At 27.9% G+C, this 18,932-nt stretch overlaps 4 protein-coding genes across 4 annotated transcripts; 1 reads left to right on the top strand and 3 right to left on the bottom strand.

Annotated features, from left to right (window-relative positions):
- Positions 1-944: 944 nt before the first annotated feature.
- GO595_001806 (uncharacterized protein) lies at positions 945-1,736 on the bottom strand (the record flags this gene model as incomplete). The annotated part of the gene is made up of 1 exon (XM_067914645.1): positions 945-1,736. The coding sequence occupies one exon, from the start codon at positions 1,734-1,736 to the stop codon at positions 945-947; it is 792 nt and encodes a 263-aa protein (XP_067778055.1).
- A 672-nt stretch (positions 1,737-2,408) lies between these two features.
- Positions 2,409-3,428, bottom strand: GO595_001805 (PIKK family atypical protein kinase; the record flags this gene model as incomplete). The annotated part of the gene is made up of 1 exon (XM_067914644.1): positions 2,409-3,428. One exon carries the CDS (start codon positions 3,426-3,428, stop codon positions 2,409-2,411), a length of 1,020 nt encoding a protein of 339 aa, XP_067778054.1.
- Positions 3,429-15,416: 11,988 nt separating this feature from the next.
- GO595_001804 (TPR Domain containing protein) lies at positions 15,417-17,573 on the top strand (the record flags this gene model as incomplete). Its single annotated transcript, XM_067914643.1, has 1 exon — positions 15,417-17,573. One exon carries the CDS (start codon positions 15,417-15,419, stop codon positions 17,571-17,573), a length of 2,157 nt encoding a protein of 718 aa, XP_067778053.1.
- Positions 17,574-18,250: 677 nt separating this feature from the next.
- On the bottom strand, positions 18,251-18,574 carry GO595_001803 (uncharacterized protein; the record flags this gene model as incomplete). The annotated part of the gene is made up of 1 exon (XM_067914642.1): positions 18,251-18,574. One exon carries the CDS (start codon positions 18,572-18,574, stop codon positions 18,251-18,253), a length of 324 nt encoding a protein of 107 aa, XP_067778052.1.
- Positions 18,575-18,932: the final 358 nt, after the last annotated feature.

Genomic DNA, 18,932 nt, shown 5'->3' with positions numbered 1-18,932 from the left:
CCTCTGTCCATGATGACCCGCTTAATCTTTGCAGCGAAACCATGGTCACCATTGTACATTTGCTCTGTCGTCATTAATGCATTTCACTATGCGATTGCTTCTCCTTTAGTCGTTATGGTCACAGCAACTTCGTCAACTTCGATTCCGTTCTCAAATCGAAGTATACTAGGAATCATAATTTTAGTGCCGTGACACACTGCGTCGACCGATGAGTCCTTCATTACGATTCGTTTGTATCGAGTTAACATCCATTCTGATGACTTAACGACTCAGCGAAGATACAATTCGTCGCCTTTGCTGTCTAAGAGCCAGGGCATCTAAGACATTGTACATTGTGTTCATGCCAGTGTTCTATGTGATGTGCCCTGTGCGCGTACGTCGTAGCTCTGCCATTTCACCACCAACTCTTAAGATCAATCCTAAATGTTCACATAAAACTCGAATGTATGTGCCTGCTTCAAAGGATACTTTGAGAATGGCTAAATTATTCTCTTGGTCAAATTCAATAACTTCATCTTTATATATATTTCACGAAGTTCTTTCTTGACAGCTGATATTAATGGTGGACATTTATAAACACGGCCAGTAAAGAATTTCATAGCATTCTCAAGATCAAATAACTTGAGAACAGCAACATACTCTTTACCGGCATTTTGTTGGGCTTTAGCAATACGAGTGGGACGCTCTAAACAGATGATAAGAACACCGGTAACTTTGGGATCAAGTGTGCCTGAATGTCCGGTCTTTTCAACTTGTAATATTTGTTTGACCCAGGAAACAATTTCATGGGATTATGGATTGGATTACTTGAGTCTACACAGATTTTTATCTTTTTTTGTGTTCTATTTAATAATTACATCAATTGATTAATTCTTTATATAAAAACAAAAAATATAATTACTTCAAGTTTAAAATACAAATGTAATAATCCGCCACAACAATTTTTATTTTTTGTTTTCACTTTTTTTCCTTTTCTGTTTCAGCTTAGCCATTGCTTCGTTGTACTGTTCCTCTGCTGCCTTCAGTTCGTCGCTGACTTTCGCGCCCTCCTTCAACAACTCATTTTTCTTGCATTGCATTTCATAAATTTCATTTATTCCGTCGTTCATTTGATACGTTGAAATATGTAAACTCGATTCGATCGCTGACTGAACAATTAAAATGTTATGTTCGCATTCGAGTAATTCATTTTCTTTTTCTTCACAGATTTGTCCGCATGCAATTGCTTCCTTTTCAAGATTACTCGCAATTTGCGTCTGTTTTTGTAATTCGTTTTCCGAATTAATAAGTTCGTTTTCATACTTCGATACAAGTGAAACAAGTTGTCCGATTAAAACAGATCGATCAAAATGAATGTCTGATATAAGTTTGATTATGTCGCTCAAATTGACTTGTTCAAGGTTGACATATTGAAATAACGAAGAAGCGACTTTTCCTTGCTTGTTAAAAACATCTGTATAAAAATTAAAAAGTTGTTGAGAATCAATTGTGGAGTCAAATGGCCATGGACTCACGCGCTTGATGATATCGACATTAAGCGTGAGAAAAGATGGTTGCGTTGTGAAATCAAAAAAATTGTTAATGACATACTGCTCAATTGTTGTTAATGTATAACCATTGGTAAGGTCAAAAACAATGGCTCGAAGAATTTCTTTTTGGTTTTCTTTGGCAATTATTTTCTTTTGTAGTATTTCAATTAGATCATTACATTGCCATAATAAAGATGCTTGCAGCATTCCAACAAGATTTGCTTTTTGAAGTATCCCTTCACCATTTTTTATATATGATATCAATAAAGCAAAATTACTAGTTTTTAATTTTTCTTGAATGACTAATTCAGATGATTTATTTTCTTTTAGAATTTTGTCACACCTCAGTGAGAGTGCGCAAAACTTTTGTTTATTGACTGTAAAAAAATTTCCATTATGGGAAATCGATAAGTTCCCTTCCATCTAGATGTCGGCCGTTTAAATTCCAACTAATTTTATCACATTGTAATCAAATGTTTTGTGTTACATTACATTAAATGTCATTAAGCACCTCTAACGACAAGCTAATGTCAAAAAAATTTTCTCTTTAAAGTACAATATACATATGATTAATCATTTGTTTACAATTTCTAATTGCTAGAAAAATCTTAGGAATCATGTGTAAATCGTGTTAGAAAGTGTATTTCTCTTACCTATAACCCAAAGTTACTTCATGCTCTAAATTTTTTCCGCAGTAATTTTTTGTAAATGAAAACCTAATTCAAAAATGCTTATGAAGAAACCTTTGCATTAGTGCGACACTTTCTGATATCATCAAAGACAATGAAACTTTCGACACTTCATTTGCTTATAAATTGATTTCTTCCATAGTTATTTACAAAGAACATTTTATTTAGAATATCAAATATATAAACACTGTCACCAGTGCGGCGCCCATCCGAGTCCCATTTGCGCCAAGTTCATTTCGTCCGTCGCCTCTTTAATTAGGTGATCAACTTGTTCCTCCGGCGTTAGTTCCATTTCGTTATTTTCGATTCCGTTTAACTTGTCGTTAACTCTTTTGTACCTTATGTTGAACTGTTTGTCCTCTCTCACAAATGTGTTCAAGAACGAAAGTAACGTCGACTTGTTCTTACGCAACAACGTCATCACGAATTGCGCAGTCATTTTAAAGATTCCCTCAACGCCGCTAACGCCCAAACCTTTGATTAACATCGGCGTTAATCGGAATGGCACTTTTTCGGGCCAATGTTTTCGTTTCATCGACTTCTCGAAGCATTCGCCGAAGTCAATGTGAACAATTTTCCCGTTCCGCTTCATATATAATATGTTCTGGGGATTGCGCTCGCCAAGGCCAATGGTATATCCAACTATAGACATTAATCCTAATGATCGAGCATAATTCGTTTTTTGACTAAACCAAATAACACTATTGGGAGACTTAAGCCAGATAATCTCACGCAGGGAATCAGAGGGATAGATTTGTTTCAGGGAGCGATAGATTTCTAAACTTTGAATATTGGTTCGGATCTTATTTGGAGTTGGTTGAAGATTATATTCTTCTAAAAGCTCTTTCTCTTCCTGCGGACAATCAGGATTGGTTATACGGATGTATCGATTGATAAGTTTGAATAATGTATCTCCACCTTCTGCCCATGCAATTAAACCTGAATGTTTACCTAATGGTATAATTGGATAACTTTCTATTGATAAATCCATTTTAACTCCGTATTTGTTATCATGTAATAAAGAATTTGCTAATGTAAACCATTTCATTACTCGTTGATCTACTCGAAGATCTTCTTTACCTTTAAGTAGGTATTTATAAGTTTTACCATCACTACCTATAATTTGTATCTTTCTTGGTGATTTTATACTTTTAATGATTTCAACAATATTGACAAATGAAGTAATTTTTGGAAAATCTTCGTTATTCATTTTATAAAATCCAGGAACAGCAATACTATAAGGTGAGGAATCAGTTAATTGTTGAACATTTTCATCGACATTAATTTCATTTATTTTTTCGAAACGTTGGTGAAGTTCATCCAAAATATTGATAAGTTTACTTCGAATATTTTCGATTGAATTTGAATGTATTTGATTATCTATCGTTGCAAGTTTTTCAATGATTTCTTTGTCAAGAATTTGTGCATCAATTTTCATATGATTTTGGTTTAATATTTTCATAATTTTATGAACTTCTTTTATAAAATCGTTTTCGTCTTTATATTTATTATTAATTAATCTCCCTATTTTATAAATTAAAAGTTCTGTATCTGTTAAAGATATTCTAATTAAACCATCTGAAATAACTTTTGTTTCTTCTATTAAATTTGGATAAGTTTTATGAATTTTATCATAAAAATCAATTAAATTTTTTGAGTTTTTCTGGATCTTAACCATAAATGAAAGCGGGAATAAAAGTGATTGAATATATTGATCTGCAAGTTTAGATAATATGGAATTAATACTATTTCGAACTGTTTCTGATGGATTATCGAAATAAGTTAAAAGTTGTTGAACAATTTGTTCAATTGATTCAGGTGAAAGTTCTTCAAAGAATGTTGTAATAGTTGTTTCATGATTAAAACATAAAGAACATAGTTGACATAAGTAATGTAAATTTGGTCCATTTAATTTAATTAGTTGAATAAAACCTTTAATTGCATTATTTGCATATTGTATTTCTTTTGTAGAATTATATAGATTTAAATTCCCATAAGTCCAATGTTTCCAAGGCCGAATTTTATTTGGGTTACTTTTGATAATGTTTTGTAACATATTTAATACTTCAGGATTAGAATTAGATAATCTTGTAGCATAAAAACAGACAGCGTTGGCATAAACCTCTGAATTTGATGTAGTTTTTATAACGTTTTCAATCTCAGTGAAGTCCTTTTTCTGTTCTCTATCAAAATTGACTTGTGCGATCAATAAACGTACTCTATCGTCATTCAAATTATTTCCGACTAAACGTTCAAAAGCGTTGTCATAAATTTCCCATTGTTTTTGTTTCCTTAAGTCATTTAAGAATTCTAAAGCTATAATTAAGTCATCATCAGGTTTAATTAGTTTCCTAAGACAAAAAAATATTTGTTGATCCAAAAAATCCGTTTGTTTCCATAAATTATTTTTTTCCCATTTTGAAACGATGAATTTTTTATCGATTAAACCTAATTTACAATCGATTACATTAATTAATTCCTCGAAAATCGAAGCGTTAATTATTTGAGGCAAAGTTGGTTGATAATTACCAGTCAAAAAAGGAGCGAAATTAAATGAATTAATTCTCATACCTTTTTCTATTAAACTTTTAGCCAAATTTAATTGATTTGAAGAAATTGCAAAAATTGTTCTCCATATTAATTCGAAAGTATTATTATCCATTTGATCATTAATAAATTTTTGATAATCTTTATCATATAAATACGCACTAATAGCAAAGAAAAGTCCGCATTTCTTCTTATTTTCGGGTGATAACTCATCGAATTTTATTGATAATTCTTCAATTGATTTCCAATCTTCGATCCTAAAAGAACAATAAATATATTCATATAAATCGGAATTACTTTTATCAGGCGAATAAAACTTCTTCGCTTGATTCCATAATGAAAGATCTTGTAATATTTTCGGGTTATTTTTAGCATTAGGTGTTACATAAAATATCCCTAAAGCTGATTCACGTTGTTGTAAACTTGAAAGTATTCGAATCATTTCATATTTAATAGTGTCATCATTATATGATAAACATTCTGCAAATCGTAAAGATCTAAATAAATGTCCAGAACGTTCAGCAACTCGACAACTTACTTCTAATTGAGGGAACAATTTATAACCAGCTCTATCCATTATTTCACACGTGTTACTAATTATAGTTAATAATTCAATTGGTATTTCAGAGTTTTGTGCTACACTTAATAATAAATTAGATAAACTATTCCGTCCTTCATTATTAGCTATTTCCCAGACAGATATAATAATTAATGGGAATATTTGTTGTTCAAATGTACGTGATAATTGTAATAATGGATGACATGCTCTAATTGCAGGTGAATTACTACATAATACTAAGTTTTGTGATATATGTAATAGCCAAGTTTCCCAATTATTTTTATCAAATTGGATTATCGCATTCTTTTTATCAATAGTTTCTTCTAATGTAAAAACATATATCGGTGGTGGATTACTTAATCGATAAGGATCAGAAGTAATTTCATAATTATCTGGTTTAGATTGTATTAAATAATAATAAGTTTCAGGTATATATTGTTTACATTTTGTAGCAAGTAAAGTTAATAATGATATTATACTTTCGGATGGTTTTTGAGTTTCATTTATTAATGTAATTAATAAATTTATTGAAGGAATCCATAAATCATCATAATTAGTATTCGATATTACTTGTCCTAAAAAACTTAAAGCATTTGGACTTATTAAATTCTTTTTTAATGCATGAATTTTTATTTGTCGAAAGAATAATTGTTGTGAACCTCCTGCATATATAACTAAATGTGTTAATATTTGTAATAAATATAAATCAATATCCATATCCAAATTTAATGATAATAATGTTAATACCATTGAAAATATTTCCATTGTAAATTTACGGAAATTATATTTCATTTTAAATATGATTGAACTTAATGTTTTAATAGCTTCTAATAATTGCATTTGTGATGTATTTGGTTGTAAATAAGGTTTTAACATTGATAATATTGCTTCAGCATATGGATATATATCAATTTCAGCATATATTACTATCGAACGAATTATATGAAATATAGAACTACAACTTTCAAATGTTATTAAATCTTTTAATATTGATATTAATTTAGGGAAATATGGTGAAGATTTATTCGAATCAAATTGAAAGATATATAATATGGCACTTAAATGTACTGAATATTCTAATAGAATTGGTTTCTTAACTTGTTTCTTTAAATGATCTAATAAATAATTCATAACAAATCGTAAATAATAATATTCACGTTTAGGCTTATCAAATAATGGTGTAGTTGAATCAACATCAGAATTTGATAAATGAAAATTAACTGGATCATTAGGTCCAATTGTACCTAAAACTCGTAATAATAAATATAAAATTTTTTGGTTTTTCGATTTCATCATAAAATTATATAAATTCGAATGTAATTCTTTTAAATTTATGTTTTCATTTCCGAAATTCTTAAATAATGAATGTAATGTTATTAACGCTGTTTTTTGTATATTTTCATTATAATTTGTTAATAATTGATTAACAACTGAATCAACAATAATTTGTAAATCATATTTATAATGATATTCAATTAGTTTTTGAATACATTTCATCGCTGCAATATGAATTCGTATATCTTGTTTCTCTATTCGATGGAAATTAATTCTTTCACTTAATGTTTGACTTGGATTTAATTTCGAATTAATTAAATCAATAAAAAAATTATATAAATCATTCGAAAATGGTATTAAAAAATCACCTGCTGAATCAATGATTAAAGGCCAAACTTCAATAATTTTACGATGTTCGATAATTGATGAATGTTGTTTAAATGAAATAGGATTTGTATTTAATATTATCATAAAAAACTCAAAAGTTGATAATGGACAAATTCTTCGTAATCTTTGGAATAATAAAATTGTCGAATTTTGTATTGATCGTGAAGAATATTGGAAATAAAACTTTCCTAAATATAACAATGCGTTATTTATGAAATATTTTAATAAGTTGTCATCAATATTTCTTAATAATGTTATGATAATTGGTTTCGTTTCATTCTCTATTTCAAATAATAATTGGATAAGTCGTCCTTCTTGTGAGAAATTCGATTCTTTAATAATAGTTAATAACGCTTTTATTAATATTTGTTTTGTTTTAATGTTTAAATCTTTTTTTGTTAAGAATGTATTAAATAATGGTTCCCAATATTGTTCAAATGGGAAAATTGGATTCGATTCCATTTTTCGTATTAAGAAATATGTAAAAATCGGATTTTTCGATTCCAAATTTTCTTTTGTTTTTTGTACTAATATTTTCACTAATTTAAATGTATATTGTGGAAATGATTTCATAAATAATTTCGACGATTTTATTAAATTTTTGGATAAATTCATTTTGTTATATTTTTCCATTATTTCATTTTTGTTTACATATTCATCAAATTTCACTGAAATGAGTTTGAAATAATAATCGGGTTGTTCTGGTATTAATGTATTCGATTGTTGATAACAAAATTTACCAAAATCATTTGGAAATTGTTTCGATATTTTAACTATATATTTTCGAACTGTTATATCTTTGTTGTTTTTGATTTCATTTAATACATTTGTAATTTGGTCTTTAAATGTAAGCGCAAATTGATGCGTTTTAGGATGTTTACATAAAAAATAATAAACTGATAAATAATTTGGTTTTGGATTTTTAATCAACAAATTTGTAATCGCAGAAAAAATTTCACTGATCATCGATATGACAACATCATAATCACGCTCTATAAGCCCTTTAATGATAAGTAGATGTCCATAACTCGCATTAGATCGAATGGATGCAATACACATCGAAATTGTACCTTTGATGAATTCATCAGAATATGAAAAATTGGATAAACAATGAAAATATAAATCAACAGCTTTGGACTGAATAATTTCTTCCGGAAATTTTAAAGCATTTAATAATAAATTTGGTAAATCATTTGGAAATACATTTGGTGATAATTTGTCTAATAAAAAAACAGAAGTTTGTACTGCCGAAGATGTTAAACGGTTTGATAAAAACTGAATACAACGATCATAAATTCGTGGTAAAAATGGTTGAGATATAATTTGTGAAATTCGTTTAAAAATATGGGCTATGCCTTCAAGTATAGGAATTGAATCAATTGGTAAAATTTTCTCTAAATCTATTGTTAATTGATATAAACGAGAATGATCATCTTCAAGTTCAATTAGAAACGAAAGTACCAAAAGAGATTGATATCTCATTCTAGGTGCACTAACGTGTCTTCTAAGTGAGTTATGAGCTGAATTCCAGATGTTATTTTGTAAATCATTTTGATTATCAGTGGTTGTAAATTCGTCATATAAGATTTTCCAAACATGCGGCCTGTCATCACTAAATGAATTCCACTCCAGATTATCTATGTAATCTGAAATTCTGCTCATTATGGGTTCGATGCTTTTGGACATCTTAAGATTCAAAACCGTTTATTTCCAAATTCAAATTTCATTTTACAACAAGAAGAAAGAAATTTATTAAAACATTATTAAAAGAGTTTATTGACTTATCCAAATATTTCTTCACCAAATTTATCAATATCGTTTAAAGTTGGTAAGAAACATTTATTTGACATTTTCAAACAATCATTTATGTCATAATTATTTTGTTTGACATCATTTACTTTATTTTTATCTTTACCTTTATTTTGGATTCGTTTTATATTTGAATCATATTCATTTATGATTTTTTCATTAATATTAAATACAAATTTAGTTTCATGAATTTCTTCGGGATCAACTGTAATAGATTTAACACTAAATAATATTTCATTCCATTTAGTAAAAGGTATAACTTTATAATGACTACAACAATTTTGCATAATACGTTCTGAAAAGGGTAAAATTATTAAAGTTTGATCGATAGGGTAAAACGGCGGCAAATAAACCATTGAATCCAAAGTATTCATTTCTTTGTTTGCCTCGAAACTTTCTGGTATAAACTTCTCAATGATCTTTTTGACGGGGAATTTGTTCGGCGGTGGATACGTTGCCAGCTTACAAAAAGGTGCCTTTTTCTGATAAACTTTCAGAAGTTTACACTCTATCGAATTATTATTTTCATCTTTATCTTTAATTGCATAATTAATAATTCTACCGAAATTCTCATAAGAAACATTACAATCATCAATTGAAAGCATTTCAACGCAAATAGTACAAATCGAATATGTACAAATTGGTGCGTTTTTAATCATTAATGCATAAATCCTTAAAATTAATGGCATTAAATTTGGAATATTTAATTTCATAAGTTCTTTAATGAAAGTTGTTTCATTTATATTAATCGAATTCTCACGGAACACTTTCCAAATTGGTGTAATATTTATAACGTTTGATACAATTTTAGAATATTCATCAAATAACTTTTTATCACAATAAGTAGCGAAATAAGGTATTAAAAATAGTATTGTAATTGCAATTGCGTTTTTGATGTAATATTTATCTTTAAATGATCCGACAATAACTTCATATTTACCAAGTATCGCAAGTTTTAATATCGATCTACAAAATGATATTAATGATTTCGGTAAATTCCGTGGATCTAATAACAAATCAACAGAAGCGAATTTATTAAGAAATCCTTCATAATTATTCGGTATGTGATTAAGTTCATTAACTTTATCTAAAAATGTTTCAATCGCATTAATAGTTACATCGAATATTCCATTAAATTCATGATCAGAAGCTAATAAAAATTCGGATATTATCCAAAAGACTTTTTCTTGAGGTTTCTCTAATAACAAATTTAATATGGAAAGTAATTTAAGAATATTTGCAATGTAATCATAAAGTGTTTTCATGTCAATTGAATAATCATCAGCAAATATTAAATAATTATGTCGAACTATTGTCGATGAATTCTTTTCTTTAATTAAAGTGATTATTATACTTAAAGTACGTATTAAAATATTAATCATTTCTGGTGTTGAATGTGTTATATTATTTAATGCAATAAAAATCGCTTTGTTCGCTATTTTGATGTCGCCACATGATGAACACCATTCGAAACATGACTCAAAGAATAATTTCTTTTGGTTTTTGTCAAGTTTTCGTTGTACCATTAAATTTGTTGGGTTTTCAGTTCCGAAAATATTTTTTAATATTTTTTTAGTGATTTCTGTTTGTTGGATTATTAAACAATATGAAATTACATATGGTAAAGTATCATAAGTATCAATTAATTGTGTTAATTCTATTACGAAATTTGTAATGTTTTTATATTCATCTATAATTGGCTCTAATTTCTTTTTATTTTTTTCTTTGTTTTCTTCCGGTTCTTCTTTTTTTCCTAAAAATTCCATAAATTTATTGATATCAAATGATTGATCAAATTTATGAAGTTGTATTTGTTGATAATACCAATATTTAAATCTTAATATTTGATTTATATAAGTAATTAAATGAGGAAATCTTTGACATAAATATTGAAGTAATCGTAATGAATTATCATGAAGATTATCATAATTATATAAACAAATAACAAACATAACTTGTAAATTATCTTCATTTGATGCTAATTCATCAATTATATTTGTTGATGACACTTCAATTGATTCTTTAAATAATGCATTTAATAACATTTCAATAAATGAATATGATGAAAATGATATAAAACTTGCCTCTCCATTAGTTACAATACCTATTTCTTGTGTCTCTATTAATTTAATATTATAAATCCATTCTGTTAATAACCTTACAAAGAATGAATAATATTTTTCAGATAAAATTTTTAACGATGCATAAAGGAATTGTTCGGCGCAGAAATTGAATGCTTTACTGAGTAAACCATTTAATGTCAGCAAAGATTCAAATGAAAAATCGTTTTTATTATTTTTAATGAAATATTTAATAAGTTTAATAAAATCTTTTGAATTATTTTTAATTAAACAAAATGAAAATGAAATACTTTTGATAATTCTTAATGAATATTTTTGACAACCAGATTTATCAGACAAATATAATAAAGAATTAGCTAATAAATAACCAAGATTATTATATATTAATTGTGAGAATTCTTTATCATTTTGGTTCATTCGTAACAAAGACTTTTCTTCAATGAATGAAATAATATCATTAACAGAAACAAAGTCTTCAAATTGTGATGCAATACATATGAAATATGATGAATTTTGATGAGAATTCTTTAATAAATATGGTATAAACGTTTGATATGAACGCGATACTATACTTATTGCTGTTTCGACACTATTTTTAGCTATTAATGAGAAATTATTTGTAAAGATATTAAACGTTTGATCATTAATCGAAGCAACAGAACAATAATTCGAAAATGCTCTAAATGCCGCATTTTTAATTTCGACATTTTCATCTAATGATAAATTAAATATGAAAAAGTACCAATTTTCATAATTTATATTAAATTTATCTTCAATTGGCTCTGAAAATGAAGAACGCATAAAAGGTCCTGAAACATTTTCATTATGATTTTCTTTAAATTTCTTAAATATATCTGATATTAATATTAATATATCGATCAAATATTTTTTCATTTTAATTTGTTTAATTTTAGTTGGTAAGATTAACTTCGAATAAATAATATTCTTCTCGTCGAATATTTGGATTAATTTATCAAATAATGGTAATATTGTATTCATTGCAACTATTGGTGTATCTTGATAATTCTCCCAAATAATTCGACTTGTATAAGTTAATCCTTGAATAAATGTATCATTATATGTCATAATATTAATAAGTAATGTAGATGATAATTGTATCGAAATTGATGAAACAAATGAATCAAACAAAATTTGATTATCAGATATCAATGGTAAAATTTCAAATATTTTCTTAAATTCTTTTGTATTTGTTAATTCTATTGTACCATTCGAGATAATAAATGTTGCCATGTTTAATAATAACATAATATCTTTAGTTTTAAGTTCATCAAATGTTTCATTAAATTGTGTAATAATGAAATTTAATGTATTCGGAATTATGTATTGGATTTTTGGATTAGAATTCATTCTTCTAAATAGAATTGATAAAAATATATGATATAAAATTTCATAATTAGAATAACCAAATTCTCTAAATGAATGATAAGGAACTGATAATAATTTCCCGATGTCATAATCAAATGTAATCATTTTATACATTTTAATAATAAAACTTTCGAAAAAGTTTTGTGGATTTTCTTTTATGAATTGTAATAATTGTGGAATTAATTCGATTAATTTAAATACATTAGTTCGTATTGAATAAGATGAAGAACAAAGTCCAAATATTATAATTGGTGAAACGATTTTTATAATTTCTTCTGTAACTTTATTTTTAAGTACATAAAAAATGGAAATTAATAAGTTTATAAGTATAAATAATTGTTCATTAGTTGTTGGTATATTTTCGATTAATTTCATTAAAATTTCTTCTGTTTTATTATAATTTATTTTGATCACTAATTGTATTACTCGACAAGCTAATGCTGATTTCTTAGGTGATTTATCATAAATATATTTACAAATAGAACTTATTAATTCTAATGAATAATCAAGTTTTGGTATGATTTGAAACATATAATTAATGGTTTCATCATTCTCTAATGTAAATATTGTATTTATTGGGTTTTCTGTTGATTGTACAAAAAAGTTTAAATCTTCATTAACATCGAATATTTTCTTCCATATTTTAATATCATTAAAACTTTTTATATTAGTTAATGTTGCAGGTATTGGTTTTGTTGATTTTAATATATTTTTAAGTTTACAAGGGAATATTGAAATTGAATAAATATTCGATCCAACATTTGGAGGATTTGATTTTATTAAATTTTGAATTATTTTATTAAAGTCTTCTTTTAATGTTTTAATTTCATTTGGATAATTCGTCTTAAGAAAATCAATTGATAAAACAGTGCCAACAATTCCAAATAATATATTTCCATTATTAGTTATATACAATGGCTTCTTGAAATTTTGGAATTGATTCTCCATAAATAATGGGAAATCATTAACAATATCTTGGATTATAAATGATTGAAGTTCTTTTTGTGATGAATTCTTTCCATATGAAAATATCTTTTGATAACAATAATTAATTTGTTCATCATTTAATATACTTTTACGTTTTTCATATACAACTGGTTTATTACATCGATTTAATAATGTTTTCCCATTTATTAACTGTGTAAATCCATAAATAATTAATGATGATGTTTGAAATTCTTCTAATAATTTAAATGAGTTTTGTAATATCATTTCAGTAGTAATTTCACTTTCAAAACTTTCGGCTTTCAGACATAATATAGTGGCTAAAATTGGTATCGAAGCTGGCGAATTTTGTGATCGAAGAGCTTTTTGTTCAATTAAACGTATGAGGTCAGATTTAGATCTCTCTAAAGAAATAGTTATTTCACTAGAAACAAGATTCGAAAGAAAATACGAAGCGGCTTTTTGCTGATTACTCAATTTCGGTTTGTATTCAATTAGATTCAATACTTTTCTGAACGAGTTGAGGTTTCCAAGATTTAACACGTCTTCTGCTTCCATTCCTTTTGTAGAAATAGAACTAAAGAGCATAAGAATTAATGTGACAGACTCTTGGAATTTAGGCATTTCATTTAATGCTCTGACTAATAAGGAATATGTCTTTGGAGGATTAATTAATGATAGTTGATATAAAACTGTTTCATATTTTCGTGCATGAAATTGCTTAAGTACACCAATAAGTGGATTAGTAGAAAATTGTTCGGGTGTTGTATAATATGAAAAGAAGTAATCAAATAGAAATGATAAATCATCTTCTAGATTGCGATTTTTACTTTCAAAAAATTGTTTTAGAATAGTTGCAATAATACCATCAGAAAATATGAATAAAAGTGAACGAATTATTAAATCTGACTTTTGCGTCTCTGTTAATTTAAGACGTGATATATAATGGGTCGATGCAATTTTTGAAGCTGAAATTGGTTTAGTAATATCTAAATCTATTGGTACAAAATAAGAAAACATTTTCGGAAAACATGATTCTGGTTGATTTTCAGCAAGAGAAATACATTTACGAATGGATGTTAAAGTTGGTTCATCGACGCATGGAAAAGAACTTACAAAATCAAAAAATTTTGTATTCAGAGAAGTGATTTTATAAAATGCCAATTCCTTAATAATTGATTGTAAATAAGAAGAAAAACTTAATGAAATTTTTGCATTGAGAGCATCAATTGCGATTTCATTAGAATTTGGTTTCATCTGCTTATTTGCCGATATCAATATAACCGGATATTTGACATCTCATAAATCTTTCAAACAAATTGATACTGTTACAAAAAATGCTTTCAATTTTTGAATAAGTCTGTCAGGTTTATGACCTTACAAAATGGATATCTCTCTTGTTGATATCTCAGGAAATGAAACAGAAATTAAATGTAAACCCGAATGGACAATTCATGATTTAACTGTTGCTCTTTCAGAGAAGATGAATATCGAAAATTCTATAATTAAAATATTTGATACAACCAAAACTCCTAAACAAGTTTTTCTAGATGAACAAACAAATGTCACAAATGTTGCATCACCTTTAAAAAATATTTTATTTTATCAGGTCATACCAAAAGCTAATCAAAATCCGTCTGAAAATCTTATTGAAGTATCACAATATTTACATTCACTAATTAAAGCAACCGGACGAAAAATTAGTTCAGATAAAAAGGCTCAATATAGAGATTATGCACAAAAAGTTAAACAAATTCCTCCTGATTTCAAAGAAAAAGTAGATCAATTACATGACATGGGATATCCATATGAAGATTGTGAAGTAGCTCTTAGAGCATCACATTATGATGTAGAACAAGCAGTGAATCATTTATTATATCGAAATCAAGAAAGGAATATTCCATCAGATAGTGACCTTGATCTTCTAGAAGAGGCATTTCTTGACATTGATGTTAATAATTTTGAACAAAGAACAGAATCTCTCTTTCGACTTATTCAAAATTTATTAACTCAAGAACAAGAAGATTCAGGATGAAAAAAAATAATATCAATTTATAACAAATATCTTTATGGCTTTTATAATTTATTAAACAATTTGTATTAATAAAGAATTGATTTTTTTTTTTTGGCATAATTTGAGACCGTTTAAGTGTTGAAAATTAAATAGTTTACAAAAATGATTTTGAATGGTCTGTTTGGCCAGCTCTAAATGAAAGCAACAACTCAACCAAATCCGCTTGCAAAGCAATTAAATGAAGCGGGAAAACTATACAACAACAATGAGTATGCTCGTGGCTTAAAATTTGTAAATAAGTTATTGAAAAAATACCCAGATAATGGAGAACTCATTGCTTGGAAAAGTCTTTTCCTTCAATTCACGAAACATAAAAAAGAAGCCATTGAAAACATAAATATTGCGATTCGTAAAGATATACGAAATCCTCGTGTTTGGAAAATCAATGGAACAATTTTAAAGGAGCAAGGGGATTATCCAAAAGCTCTACAATCATTCACTCAGTCCTATAAAATGGATCCAAAAGATGAGTCAGTTCTATTTGATATTTGTAACTTACTTCTTTTTGAACGAAATTGGCCTTCATTCCTTGAACATTCCAGAAAGTTTGTTCAAACATCCACAGGGCCCAACTCCCTTGTAAGGTATGCACTTGCCCTTCATATGAATAAGCGTACACAAACTGCAATCAATTTCTTAAATACATATGAAACCAATTTCTTACCTCCAAAAACTGATGATGAAAAATTATTCCGTTCAGAGTTGTATCTTTTCCATGCCACTATGATTTTAGAAATTGAAAAGTATGAAGATTGCTTAACTTATTTAGATCGTGTTAAAGCCAATATTTTAGACCATGAATCTGTTCTTGAGAAACAATTACAGTGTTATCTCAAGCTTAATCAAAAAGATAAAGCCATTCAAACAATTCATGAACTCATAAATGTATATCCAGAAAATGGCGACTATTTCAATGAACTTGAACGCTTACTTACTCCTGAAGAGTACATGAATGAACTTAAGACTATCAAAGAAAAGAACCATAGCCGTTACGCTGAAATCAGAATCCTCGAATTGATGAACGTTAACGATCCACAATTTGAGAGCCTTCTCAAATCTTATTTGGTTCCCTACCTCGTCAAAGGAGCACCCCAAATTTTCACTACTTTACAAGAACTTTCTCCAGAAAAGCTTGAGGTAGCCGTTAAGATAGCAGAAGATGCAGAAGTACCACTTTCATCAGTTCCAATTGTTCATCTCTTCAAAGCTAATGTCTTAGCCTCTAATGGTAAATATGTTGAAGCAATTGAAGAAGTTAACAAAGGTCTTAAACATACACCAACATGTATTGAACTTATAGCAACATTAATCCGATTTAATCGTAAAATTGGAAATATTAGTGCTTCAGTTGAATGCGGCAAAAATCTTTCTGAAGCAGATCCAGCAGATCGTAATTCCAACATATTATATGTTAATGCGTTATTACGATTTGGCCAACTAAACACAGCATTCAAGACTGCGTTACCATTTTCACTTGACTACAAACATAATCCCAAACTCACTCGTACCGAATTTAATGATTTCCATGTCCGTGTTGCAGATGCAGCATATCGCGCAAAAGATTATACCACTGCGAACAAGTTTTATTCGGATGTAATCAAAAACTTTGAAGCATATCGAAAAGCACAATTTAATTATCTTTCATGGGGAATGCGACATATATCAGCGCTTTATAAAGTCATTAAATGGGAAGACCAACTTCATTCGCATCCAATGCTTGCACGTGCATCTGTTGGGTTACTTAAGATTGCACTTCTACAAAAGGATCTTAAGTCAGCACAAACAGTTGCATTAAAGATGACAACAGCTACGGATAACTTAGCGCTTGCGTATGCAGCAGTATACTTCGCATTACAAAATGATTACATACCCGCACTTAAATGTTATATTAAAGTGAACAATAGTTCGAAATATATTTGCGATCCAGCTATAAAGAAAATGATGCAAAATGTTTCAAACGTTCCAGAGTTAGTCAAAGAAGTTATTAATGAAGTGTATAAACCTTCCGACGAAAAGTTCGAAAACACATTTAAGAATTGCGTTGCTGCCGGAAGAGGTAATGTTTTGATTGGGAATATCGAAGAAGCAAAGAAATTGTTACTAATGGCAGCAAAGGATTTCGAATATGGTTATAAGGAGGCGCTCGACTTGTACACAGTCGCAAAGAACGAAATGAACGATGACGAATTCGCAGAGAAAATCGAAAAGGAAATTAAGTCGAAATATCAAAGTTATCAACTTAAGTTCGAATACGAACCATTGGACGAAGTGTTTCTCGTGAAAAATAAATAAAAGTGAAGCTAATTAAATGAATGTTTATGTTTAGGATGGAAAAATTGTTATTGGAAGTTTAGAAGCGTTCAATTAGTAACTTTGAGTCGATGTTTGGCTTCAATTAATATGTTCAAACTTCATTTTTACATGAAATTCTTTTTATTTTGTAAAATTTAATCATTATGTACATATTAATTTGATGTACAACTGAATTTATATGAATTTTTTTTTAGAAAATTCAATAATTTAATATATATATATATATAATTTTTGGAAACCCAATCAACAAATTTTCCTAAGATACGCCCGACTTTGAAATATAATGCTACATATGTATTTTATGCACCCACTTCACAACAAATTTGATTACCTAAAAGTTGGCTGTTATGGTTCCCTTAGATTAAGGATTTAATATGCTTGTTAATAAAGATCAATCTAATTTGATGACAATTTTGAATTTGATCAAATAATTTACACTCAAGCATGGTTTTAAGATAGCTTAAAGAAATATAGTGACATATATATTTCTCGTGTAACTTATAAGTTGTAATTCCATATTAATTTATTTTGAATTCTTTTTTATGAAAGAAGGACATGTCCCCATTAAAAATTCATTTGCTATGATTACATAACATATACGACATACAAATAACATAAAACAATTTAAATCTTTTATTATTTTAATTTTTGGAACATTATACAACTTGTTCATGTATTTCTCTATCATTATTATCACCTGATTTCTCATGTATTTCTGTATCATCATCATTTGATATTTCATTTGTTTCTTTTTCATTATCTTCTGATTTTTCATGTATTTCTTTATTATTGTTATCTGATTTTTCAGTTTCTTTTTCATTATCATTTGATTTATCATTTATTTCTTTATCTACATCAGAATCTGATATTGATTCTTCTTCTTCCTCTTCTTCTTCCTCGTCCTCATATTCTGTTGTATCAGGATCTGAAGATTCATCTTCGCTTGAAGAAACCAATCCTAATTTATGCAGTACTGACATATTTCCATGCCTTCTTGCAACATCAATTGGAGTTTGAAAACAAACAAAAGAACGCCTCCTAAATCCTCAACTGTCAAATCCGCAGAACCTGTTTGCACAAGCACATCAATAATATCATATAATCCTGTTCTAGCAGCGATATGCATTGGAGTTTGAAACATAAAAATGAAACGTGAAATCTATCGGTTTGATTTACATCGAATTTTCCTGAATCAAGAAGAGCTTTAACAGTTTCTTTATCATCATTTTCAACAGCGAAATGAAGTGGTGTTCTAAAAGCATTAAATAAATTCCATATTTATCTTTAATCGATAAATCAATTTCGGATTTATCAAGAATCAATTTAACAGTTTCCGAA

The sequence above is a fragment of the Histomonas meleagridis genome, assembly GCF_020186115.1.
Source record: "Histomonas meleagridis strain 2922-C6/04-10x chromosome Unknown contig_15, whole genome shotgun sequence".
Lineage (NCBI taxonomy): Eukaryota > Parabasalia > Tritrichomonadida > Dientamoebidae > Histomonas > Histomonas meleagridis.
This window is presented reverse-complemented; position numbering and strand designations above follow the sequence as displayed.